Here is a 12,050-nt window from a genome sequence, read left to right as displayed (position 1 = left end):
ATGCCTGAGGTATTATTCCAAGGGCTGTAGTTGGCACAAAGCAGAGGCAGAGAAGTCAAATGGCTGCTGGCTGAATTTGTGGGACTCTGAATGGCCAATTTGCTGGGATTAACAGAGGTCTGGCTTAATAAATGTGTCTGCTTGCCTAATAGATTTGAGTAAATGAACCTTAAAATACTTGATTTAATTTAGCACTGGGTACCAGATAGCAGCAGCCAATGAAGAACTCAAGGATTTTGTTGAGGGTTCCAGCTTTGCAGGGAAGGTGAAATCAGCCATGATGCCATAACTGCTATGATAAACAAAAGCAATTTGGAAAACAAAATTAGCTTCTGTCATTTCCCTAACGTGGATGTCTGTGGCTCATCACCCAGAGACCAACCATTTCCATTTGGTGAAATTTGTTTGCTGTGGCTCTGTGCCCTGACTAGCTGGAAGAATAGTGTACACTCTCCCATCTCAGATGGCATTTTTCTTGTCCTGCAGCTCTTCACCCTCACTTGGACCTAAACTCCTAGGGAAGCAGCCAGATAGGGTCTGCTGGGACTGGAAATTTATACCTCTCAGGAGAGCTACAGAGGCCTGACCAGTACATCCACCTGAGGGCTGATTTAAGATGACTATCCTGAAAGGAGGAGATGACCAAGATCTGAGGGAAAAGACAAGAAGTGATGAAAGTTTCTGGAAGAGGGAGCTAGTAAGATGGGAGAAGGTCTGGCGGTGAGAGGTAAGGTAGGATGCGAGAAAGCTAAAGGTAGCAAACTAGAACAAAAGGGTACTGTCATAGCAGAGGGAGTCACTCAAGCAGTCCTGAAGAATAAAAGCATTCTTAGTATGCATTTTATACATTTTTCTCCTAGAATATTATTATGAAAATTTGCAGACATATATTAAAATGTGAAGAATATTTTTTCAATGAACATACATTTACTGTGCTGGTTCTATCATATCTCTGTCTATCCATCCATCAATCTATTTTTTTTTGGTTGTTTTGATTCAATTCAAAGTATATTTAAGAAACCTGTATACTTTGCTCTAAAGGATTCAGCATGCAAATCTAATAATTGTTCATACAGTTTTGACACTGTTTGTCTATGGGGATATAAAATGTATCTGTGATGAAATGCATAAATCTGCAGTGTGCAGTTACTGAGTTGGACAGAGGCATTCACCGATACAAAGCAAACTCCTATCACAATATATCATATTACTGTCATGCCAGAAAGTTTCCACTTACTGCTCTTTTTCAGTTTCTACCCTTGACTGTTTCTCCACTTTATAAATTATATCATAGATTAGATTTGCTTCTCTAGAACCTCATACAAGTGTAACCATACACTACACATTTTCTTATTTTACCACTCATTGTTTGAAGATTCATGTATATTATATATACATATCATACATATGTATATATATACACACATATATGTGATACATACCATAAATATGCTACATATGTCAATGTATGTGCTAATATTTGTTCTTTTTCATTTATCATTTGAAGATAAGATATTATTTGAAGATATTTTCCTATTGATAAATTCCTTTGCTGTTTACAGCTTCTTCCAAACACCCAAGCATTTCACTTCTGTGTGTGTGCGTGCGAGTGTGTGTGTGTGTCTGTCGACATGTCTGTCTGTCCTCTAGGGTTTGAACACAGGGGTCTGGGTGTTGTTCCTAAGCTTTTTTGCTCAAGATTAGTACTCTACAACTTGATCCACAGTTCTACTTCTGGCTTTTCCATCGTTAATTAGAAATAAGACTCTCTCAGACTTTCCTGACCAGGATGGCTTCAAACCATGACTCTAAGATCTCAGCCTCCTAAGTAGCTAGGATTATAGACATAGGTCACTGGTACCCTGCTCGAATATTTATTTTATTATTCATGAACATGTGTTTTTTCTTGATTAAATACCTAGGATGGTAATGGCTAAATCATAAACTACATGATGGTGTGACCCTTTTGGAAAAGGCTTTTATACTATACTTTTGCTTAAATGTCGGCAGTATTTTTCATTCCCACCCACACTGTATGACAGTTCTAATTTTCTCAGCATCTCTAACATAGTTTGGGATTCATATAAAAGGCATTCTTAGCCATTCTGCTAGATGATTTTAGTTATTTAATTTGAAAGAGCGTAACAAAGTTAATGAAGCATCTAAAAGCCTTCAGATACATGATATTTAATAGGTTGACCTGTAGGAACTTGGAAATAATACTTAAAGCCATTTGCTAACGCCTTCGATCTAACAGCTCAATGAGTCCTCACAGATTTTTAAATCCCAAACTTGCATTTAGATGAAGGAGAAGAAGAAAGCCCAAAATGGGGACAGAGTCTGCCAGAGGTCATTCATTAAAATAGTAACAGAGAAAGAGTCTGTAGCCATTGTTCTGGTCACATGAGAAAGGGTACAAGTCTGTGTTTATGTGATTGTCTCATTTCATGGCCTTGGCTAACACTGCTGTGCTGAGCCCAACTTGATTTGAACGTCTTTTTCAAAATAGGCCTCTAAACTGCATAGCATCATTATGACATGGAGGCCAGACTCATTTGCCTCCCCTTCTTAAGTCAGAGGAACATAACTTTTGTGTACTCTCACTGAGCCGGAAGAACGGGGAAGCATATGGGCTCTCTGGAGTTTGCTATTAGTTGAAGGAAATAGCGTATCTCTTGATTTATTTCCTTCTTGCTTTCTTTAACAAACTGAGAAGGACCAGGTGTCTGAAGCTTAGGGCATATCTCTTTAGTTGCCCAACTCCAATTATCAGCTTGGTCATAAAACAGAGCTGTAAGATTTTAAAACAAAAACAAAAGTGAATTATTGTTTCAGAGGTCCAGCCTAAAATTGTGAGCTAGAAAGACATTTCAGTCTTACAGAGGGAAAGCTTCTTGCAAGTTGGATCTCTGAACCTCTGTGTGTGTATGCACAGGTATGCTATGTGAGGCCTAACCAACGTTCATTCCCCCAAAGAACAGCTCTATGCTCCTCCCACTTCTATGCTCCTCTCTATGCTGTGGTTCTCTCAACTTTTTATCACTTGCCTTAGATCAATTTCCTAGCATTATTTCCTTTTTTAATATATATTTTTATTATAAAGATACTGTACAGAGGGCTTACAGTTACCTGAGTAAGGCAATGAGTACATTTCCTATTGAGCATTGTTACCCCCTCCTTTGTTTTCCCCCTACCATCCCTTCCCTCCCTTATTCCTCCCTCTCCTTAACCTCCCCCCTCCCCGAAGTTGTAAAGTTCATTTTCAACATAGTGTCTTGTACATCTCAGATACAGGTTGACCCATTCTAGCATTATTTCTTAACTCCCAAACATTAGGGAATTTTGAAGGCCCTGGGCTTTAAGAGGACTCTAAATAATGACTCTTCAATCTCAAGGTCTGACTACTCTCTTCTTTCCAATAATCACTAGCTTTGACCAAGACCCCAATTCCCAAGGGAAACTTGGATAATTTGTTCCTTTGTCCTTGAAAAATCCCAATTTATTATGGTAAATCGGGGGAGGGGGGGAATAAAAAAGAAAGAAGATTTATAACATGACCATAGATAGGTATACTTGTGTATTTCCCAATCTAATAAAAATGGTAAAAATGCTTTGAGATGGAAAACATGTCTAATAAAATAAAAAATAAATAGAATGACAATGAATTATATATATATGTATATATATATATGTTCCATTATATGAAAGACAACAACCTAAAATAGTGATACAGAAGACTATGATACAGGGACACTCCAAGACTTTCTCTGAATGGAAAACAGGATGAAATTCTAAATGACATGGGATATCAGGGGAAAAGACAAATGGTCTCCTATGCTCATAGCCCCAACAGGGACATGTGTCAGAACCTACTTCCCCTTTGCCCCAGATGAAGAATAGAACTATATGAGAAAAAAATCTAGACTGTCCAGTCTTACCATTTCCCAGTATTTAGCGCTGTGTTTGAAATGTATTGATTTAACCTGTATTAATCCTTCAAAGCCAGACTCCACTCTTGAGCCACTCTATTCATCCTCAAGTTTGATCAATTCTTAAGTTGACTTATCCTCTTCCTCCATGCTGGGAAATGATCGTGTTCCTTTAGTAAGCGTTCCAAAGTTTTTGTGTTTTATCTTTCTTTTTGAGGTGGGATCCCTGGGGTCTAAGCTATGCAGAGTGACACCTGGTGAGAGGAGCAGGAGAGCAAGGAGCTGGGATGCCTACTGAGGGCTAAACGGATGTTGCTGTTATCCTTCTTGCAGCCCCTTATCACCTTGGACAGCAGCATCTCCTTCACCTTCCTGGCAGAGGGAACCAACACTATCACCGTGCAGGTGGCTGCGGGGAATGCCCTTATCCAGGACACAAAAGATATCGCTGTTCATGGTAAGCCCTGAAAATTGTCCACTGTTGCCCCCTCCTCGCCTCCACAGCCAGCCCCTTCCACTCACCCTTGTGGCAACTAGACTGTGAAAAGATCATAGAGGTCCACAGTGGCATTCTACCTTGCTCCTGGATAAAGGATCCATATTATAAAAGGAATCTCTCACAGAGTTACATTCTTTCCCCTGGGGTGTGTCTGCATCACCATCTGTGGCGATTCACATTTTTGAGATGTGTATTAGATGGTGATCTGATAAGGACATCATACATGCTAGATCCAGCGTCCTGCAGACGCATCTACAATGTGAGCTCAGCCTCCACTTTGAGAGATGGAAATGAGTGGTTCCCAAGGTGGGAGGAGTCATGGTAAAACCTTAGAGAAAAGCAAGAGGAAGTGATAACAGAGCTCCTATTCTGTCCACTATCTGAGTAACCATTCTTCATTACTAAGTTATTTTAAGTAAAATTAATGACTCTTCTTCTGCCAGTTGACCAATGTCTATGACCAATGTCTAGACCTAAACCTAGACATAGGTTTCTAGACATAGACATAATCACTGTGGTTTTCTAGAAAGTGTTCTAATGCAGGTGAGACTTTGACCCAACTCATATTTTTTCTGTTTCACACAGGTAATTTTTTCCCTATCTTTCTGTCAACTTGGCACTCAGGTTCTTGATTAGTCAATTGGTATTGTACTTTTAGGTAAAGTCTTACTGATGTATAAATTTGATTCTGAAAATTGTCCAAATTCTATTGGCATCATGCATTACCAACAAGTACATAAACCTGTGTCCTCACCAACCAGGTCAACAGTGGAGCACCATCTTACAATCAACCTAGTGCCAAGTTAGAACCTACTTTCTATGCCACTGAGGCAGTTTTTAAAATAACACAGGAACTTAAGAAAAAAGTGGAAAAAAATGTTCAACCCAACCATTTGGAGTAGTTCTGCAGGATACTACCTGTACATATTTCCCTCGAGTTTCCTGGTTATGTTTCTTTCCAGATAGTATCATTTTTTTTTTTTTTACAGGAAAAAGGCTTTTTTTTGCCAGTCTTGGGCATGAACTCAGGGCTTGGGCACTGTCCCTGAGCTTCTTTTGCACATTACCACTTGAGCCACAGCACCACTCCCAGCCTTGTCTGTTTATGTGATACTGAGGAATTGAACCCAGGGCTTCATGCATGCTAGGCAAGCACTCTACCACTAAGCCACATTCCCAGCCCAGGAAAAAGGCTTAAAATCTAAAATTACTGAGGACACTCAAAGGAGCACACATTAACTTCCAATCAGCACCTTCCACTTTCTTTCAGAATTCACAAAGTAGGCCGAAAGTAAGGAATTGCCTCTCCAGCCTTCTGAGAAGAGACTTGGGAGGCTTGCTGGTAGGCCCCAGGCACTGTCTCACCGCACTCTGTCGGCCTCACTCCCACGTTCTGTCTCCCTGCAGAATACTTCCAGTCTCAGCTCTTGTCCTTCTCTCCTAATCTGGATTACCACAATCCTGACATTCCTGAATGGAGGCAGGACATTGGCACCGTCATCAAGCGAGCTCTGGTTAAAGTACGTTGGGTTTATCATTGTGTGTCTTTCAGATAAACAAATCTAGATTGTGTGGGTAAGAACACATTTGCATGGATTAAAGCACTTATCCAGGTTATTTCTGAAGAAAAAGAAAGGAAGGGGGGAAGAAAGGAAAGAAAGAAGGAAGAATGGAAGGAAGGAAGGAAGGAAGGAAGGAAGGAAGGAAGGAAGGAAGGAAGGAAGGAAGGAAGGAAGGAAAGAAGGGAGGGAGGGAGGGAGGAAGGGAGGGAGGGAGGGAGAAAGGGAGGGAAGGAAGGAAGTGCTAGGTGCCTCTGGCTCAGACTTGTAATCCTAGCTACTCAGGAGGTTGAGATCTGAGGATCACGGTTCATATCCAGTCTGGCAGAAAAGTCAGTGATACTTTTATCTACAATAAACTACTTAGAAAAAAAAGGCAGAAGTGACATAGCGGCTCAAGTGGTAGAATGCTAGTCTTGAGCATGCCCAGGCCCTGAGTTCAAACCCCAGGACTACCAAAGAAAAAAAAAAAGAAACAAAAAACAAAGGAAAAATGGAGAGAGAGAAGAAAGGAGAAGAACAACAAGGAGAGGGAAGGAAGGGGTAAAAGAGTCCATCCAGTCCAGTGTTTGACGATGGAAATCATCCCATTGTTTATCTTACATATTTCAGAGACAAAGGCTTGGCTATTCTAATGATGAGAGGACTTTTCCTTGAGTCTATGCTACTATCATGTGACTGGCTCTTTGGCCATGAATAGTGTCTTCTTAACAAGTATTTAGATGCAGCAGATTATCATTGGCCACAGACAGCACTCAGAAAACTCCAGGCTAAGAAACAGACTTCTACAAGGGGAAGAAAACTATGTATTTAACCCAAGGTCAAATGTGCCTTAGAGAATGTAAAAGACTTTTGTTAACAGCTGTAAGAACTATGCACTAGAATATAATAATGAATAAAACATGGTCAACTGAGATGTAGAAGTAAGTCTAAAGTGAAATTAGTTGTATGATGGAGTCATTGCCAGTATCTCCAAGGAGCATGGAGAAAAGTGTAGTTTGCCCTGTCCAGGGAAGTGCAAGCTGGGTACAGATTGGGAATTCAGTTCATTCTGTTGAATGATAGCGATGGTTTAGGAGGGGATATTTGACCTGTATTTTTCAAGGGTATATTTCAGCTAAAAGTGAGGTGTACTATCTTCTAAGTAACCAGGAATTACTGCCAGAGTACATCATGTTGGGGAGATGGCGTAGAGTTTTGTGTGGCCAGTGTATACCTTATACGGAAGAGTGTGACTACAGATTTAGGTCAGAATGTAAAGGGTCCGAGTAGCTACACTGAAGGCAGTGAGTATAAAGTGCTGTGTTTGTTTTAAGTGGGAAAATGCTATCAGTAGGCTTATAGTCCAGGTATCTATTCTGGCAGCAATACAGAGGAAAGACTACTGGGGTAGGGTATCAGAAGCTATCTTTTAATTAGATATCTTATAAAAGAGCACCACAAAGGGTATCCATCCAATTAAAGGTGTCAAGGGGTAATGAGATCCTCAAAGAAAAGAATCAAAGGACAATAACGTAGAACAACAGAGATGCTGTCTAATGGATGCAACATGGATGAGAGGCAGGGAAGAGCTTTCTGATACCAAGCATAGCCAGGAGATGGCCTTGCTACTAAGCAAGGTGGAGACTATGTAGGTGGAGACTGCTTCAATCACAGCAATGGCTTGGTCTATTGCTGGGGCTGTCGATGTCATAAGTCCCTCCTCAGGGCAGGATATGTCTGATATGTCCCTAGGCAGGGGAGAAAGACCTGGAGAGGAGGTGACAGTGAGGAAGCAGAGTAAATAAATGAAAATGATACATGAGCTCTCCTGTAGGAGTTGTCAACTTCAAATCGTTTGATAACAAGATTGTTCCAGATTGTTCCTGAAAAGAAAGGAAAATGAGATGGCTGTGCACACGCTCAGTCCCTTTTGTTTGCTATAACAAGGGGTCATAGGCTAGGTGGCCTATAAACAACATGCATTTATCTCTCATAGTTGGGAGAATAGAAAGTCCAAGATCAAGCCACTGGCAGATTTGATATCTGATCATAGCCTGCTTTCTGATTCATTGGTGAACCTTTCCCATTGTGTGTTCACATGATAGAAGGAGGGCAAAGCAATTCTCTGGGGCTTCGTAAATGAGGGCTGTAATCCCAATTCTGAGAGCTCCAGCCTTATGACCTAATCATCTTACAAAGGCCTCACCTCTTAAATCCAATCACATTTGTGGTTAGGTTTCAAATATAAGCATTGTAAGGGAAGGACCCAAATATCTAGGCTGAGCTATGTTGTTGAATATAACATCCAGGATATATTTTGAGTGCCGGAGTTATTAAAACACACTAACTTTGAAGGTGATTATGATAAATAGTTACTAAATAGTAACAATCAGCCCTGTCTGCCCATGCCCAGGCTTTAAATCTCAGGAAGGCAAATCACCCCCCTTGTTCCTTTGGACAGGATTAAGTGAACCCTGATTCCCAAGGTCCACTCAGGATCTCTAGTGACACACATGAGATTATTTTTCACTGAAACACAGGGTCACACAAACCAAGAAAGATATTGGTAGGCCCATCTTCGTTTATCTCATTGGGTGATTTTTCTGCATTTCATTTCTCATTCTCTTCTTCTGTGTCTTGCTGCCTCTGGAGTGCAAAGATAAAGTCTCACTTTGCCATGCACCATTCACTGAGATATCCAGCCATCCTGCCTCCCAGTAGGACACAGAGGTGTCTGGGAAACCAGCTCTGAGATTTCACAAGATGGCTTCCTTGGTTGGTGCACCTTGTAGGCTTCTGACAGCCAGTTTGTAATTTCGTGCAGTCTGGCAAGCCTTTCTTTGCTTTATCACATCCCTGAGTGTTCACTCCAATCTGTAAGCCTCGTTCCAAATAGGAAATAGAGCTGAGCAAATGGGAAACAACCACCTTTCCACTTCTACGCAATTCAGCAACTATTTACTGACTTTCTCCCCTGCCAACCATCTTCTAGTACCGTCAGGTAGCTACAAAGACCTCCAGGGCTGCCTAGGAGAGCCCACAATCAGAACCAATCACAGAAATGACTGGGAGTTGTGCAGATGGGATCTATGATCCTAACATGCAGTAGACACAGTGAACTGGAGGATCTCAGGTGGGATGCCCAGAGGGAGAAGATTCTTGCAGGTATAGGAAGTCGTTGAGAGAGACTCCTTGGAGGAGGCATTACTATAGCTGTGCTACAAAATCTATCGTGTTTGTCACTGACAGAAGAGACAGTATTGTTGTGGATAGAAGACCTCCAGTAGAGACATAGAGAAGTATAAACAGTGCGGGAAAACACTTTATTCTCACCTATTTTTTTGAAATTTTTTTTCAAGAATCTGCCGTTAGAAACCAAGTATTAAATTTTTTAAAGCAATAATCACCTTTACTAAGCACTAAAAAATAGAAAAATTCAAGTTGGGTACTGGTGGCTCATGCTTATAATCCTAGGTAACCAGGAGGCTCAGATCTGAGGTTCACAATTCAAAGACAGCCTAGGAAAGTTCATGAGATTCTTATCTCCCATGAACTTCCGAAGAGTCAGAAGTGGAGCTGTGGCTCAAGTGGCTTCAACACTAGCCTTGAGCAAAAAGCTCAGGGACAGCACCCAAGCTCTGAGTTCAAACCCCCAAATGGGCACAAGGAAGAGAAAACTAAAGAAAGAAAGGAAGAGAGAGAGAGAGAGAGAGAGAGAGAGAGAGAGAGAGAGAGAGAGAGAGGAAAGAAAGAAAAGAAAGAAAGAAAGAAAGAAAGAAAGAAAGAAAGAAAGAAAGAAAGAAAGAAAGAAAGAGAGAAAGGGAGAGAGAAAGGGAGAGAGAAAGGGAGAGAGAGAGAAGGAGGGTAGAAGGGAGGGAAAGAAATAAAGGATGGAAAAATTTAGTCTTAATATCAGCCTCTTAACTTTCAGTATTTGATTTTTTTCCTATGCTATGCATTTGTATTTTTAGAGTTGTAATCAAATGAATATAAAGAAATAGACTAGTATGCAGCCATCGTAAGCAATTTTCCACATTACTTTATGGTACTCAGCATCATTTTAGAGTTAGAATTGTCTGTATAATGATCATATTGGTATTTTAAATACTTTAAAAATATTTGAGTTTTACCTCTTTTCTATTCTAAATAATGTTGTTTTCTTTCTACATATGGTTTTTCCTCTATTTTGGATCAGGTCTTTAGAATTAGCTCACCCAATAAAAATAGTTTTAAAAAAGAACTAACTCACCCAGTTACAGTTACTAAATGAAGAATACAAATATTGTTATAGCCATAAAGGAAGTCTTTTGGAAAACCAATCGGTGACATGCATTAAGCTTTAGTGCTTCCAGCAACAAATGAAGGAAACTCCTTCACTGTAGCCATAGTGTTATTAGCAGCAAATCCAAACCAACACTCAACTTTAATCCTTGCAAACAAGGGCAGCTTGGCTGTATTTTTAAATTTGCATTTCCTCCATGCCCTATGTATTTGTCACTATGTATCCCCATTTGCAGCCAGTTCTGTTTGTATTTTAGTCAGAAGCTCTCATCTTTACTGCAGAAAAATGGAAAAGCATATGAGCAACTATTGCAAATGCTCCCAGCAAATAATGTGTTGAAAATCATTTATAATACTGTTTTAGTTTCAGTAAAAAAAAAAAAAATAGGTATACAAGAGCAGAGGGAGTTTAGTAATCCTTTACCTAGCAACTGTGGGGGAAAAAGGAAAGAAATTCAGATGTACACTGGAGCCTGTGTCTAGAATGCTACATAAATTAAATGAACTGGAACCTTGTATCATATCCACACTGTGTGCTCCCTCTGCTTCTGGTTGTTGATCTGGGGAAGACGAGCTCTGTAACACCTCACTCTTGGTTGTAAACCTCTCGCAGGTAACCAGTGTCCCAGAAGAGCAGATCCTTGTGGCTGTGTTCCCTGGCCTTCCCACGTCAGCAGAGCTTTTCATCCTCCCACCCAAGAATCTGACGGAGAGGAGGAAAGGGCACGAGGGAGATCTGGAAGAAGTAAGTGAAGGAAATTTGGCTGGGACACTTGGCTGTAGCCCACATTGTGAACAGAAACAACGTTCTCGTCTCAGAAGGGCATCAGTTTCTCTCTCATTCACCTGCCAGCCTAGGGCTCTCTGCCCAGCACCCAGGATTTTGAAGAACACTCACCTTTACCCACAATAAACACAAAGGCTAAGAACTGGGAGCAATCAGAGACACAGTAGGAAAGTACTGTGGCATTCTTGATTCCAATGACTGCCTTTCCTGAACCCTTGCTCAAGTTTCCCTTCCAAGGTTCATTCTGAAGGGCAGGAAATAGGGGTAGAAGCAGGAGCTCGCCCTAAGAGATCCTGACCAATTTAAGTTCTGCTTTAAGAGAGGAAATGAACTGCTTTTAAACACATTTCTTTGGAAAGAGAGATGGATTGCCGCATCTTACTTTGACTAAAGAGGCAGTATTTCCATAAGGGTCTGTGATTTACTGTCCTTATGAAATGTTCATAGAGTTCCTTTGATTTACACAAACCCAGAGGCAAAGGGGGAGGGAGGCGTCTGCTGTTTCTCCCCAATCACTGGATGCTCCTACTGGGGTCCTATTGGCTGTACTCTGTCACCTTTCCCCACATCTCCATGATGCTAAGTCTGGAGAAGTGGAAACAAACGATGGTGGCTGGGCTGATGAAAATCTGCAGGAGTCAAACAAGTGTGCTCCTGTTTGAAGTAACAGTTGTGCACATACCATTTGTGTCCCCTGGGTGTTCACCTGTCCTGGCTGTCACTACCCCATATCTGTGCACAGCCTGTAACTGTCACAGTGGTCAGCTGCTTTTCACTATATGTCAGGGTGGCATGTTGACCGTTGGCCAGGATTAAATCCGGCTTCTCACCACACATCACGTTCCCAAGACCTCCTAATTCTGAAATAGCAAGTGCGATGTGTGTGGACTCTATTTCGAAGCTATAATATCCATCTGTTTAGATAAATAGGTAATTACTGTGATGAATGGCAGCTGTGATATTAAGGCGAGTACAGTGAGATAAGAGTTAGGGACAAGAGCAGAAGACTGCCG

At 41.0% G+C, this 12,050-nt stretch overlaps 1 protein-coding gene across 1 annotated transcript in view; it reads left to right on the top strand.

Annotated features, from left to right (window-relative positions):
- Nucleotides 1–12,050, top strand: part of Sorcs3 (sortilin related VPS10 domain containing receptor 3) — a 581,112-nt gene that overhangs the window by 555,332 nt on the left and 13,730 nt on the right. Inside the window, exons 21-23 of the mRNA XM_042689442.1 lie at nucleotides 4,263–4,386; nucleotides 5,836–5,948; nucleotides 10,864–10,995. Coding sequence (XP_042545376.1) covers nucleotides 4,263–4,386; nucleotides 5,836–5,948; nucleotides 10,864–10,995 — 369 coding nt within the window. The remainder of the gene's footprint in view (nucleotides 1–4,262; nucleotides 4,387–5,835; nucleotides 5,949–10,863; nucleotides 10,996–12,050) is intronic.

This window comes from Dipodomys spectabilis, unplaced genomic scaffold, assembly GCF_019054845.1.
Source record: "Dipodomys spectabilis isolate Male_0828 unplaced genomic scaffold, ASM1905484v1 ptg000125l, whole genome shotgun sequence".
NCBI lineage: Eukaryota > Metazoa > Chordata > Mammalia > Rodentia > Heteromyidae > Dipodomys > Dipodomys spectabilis.
The sequence above is the reverse complement of the archived record's forward strand: the minus strand, read 5'-3'. Positions and strand labels throughout refer to the sequence as shown.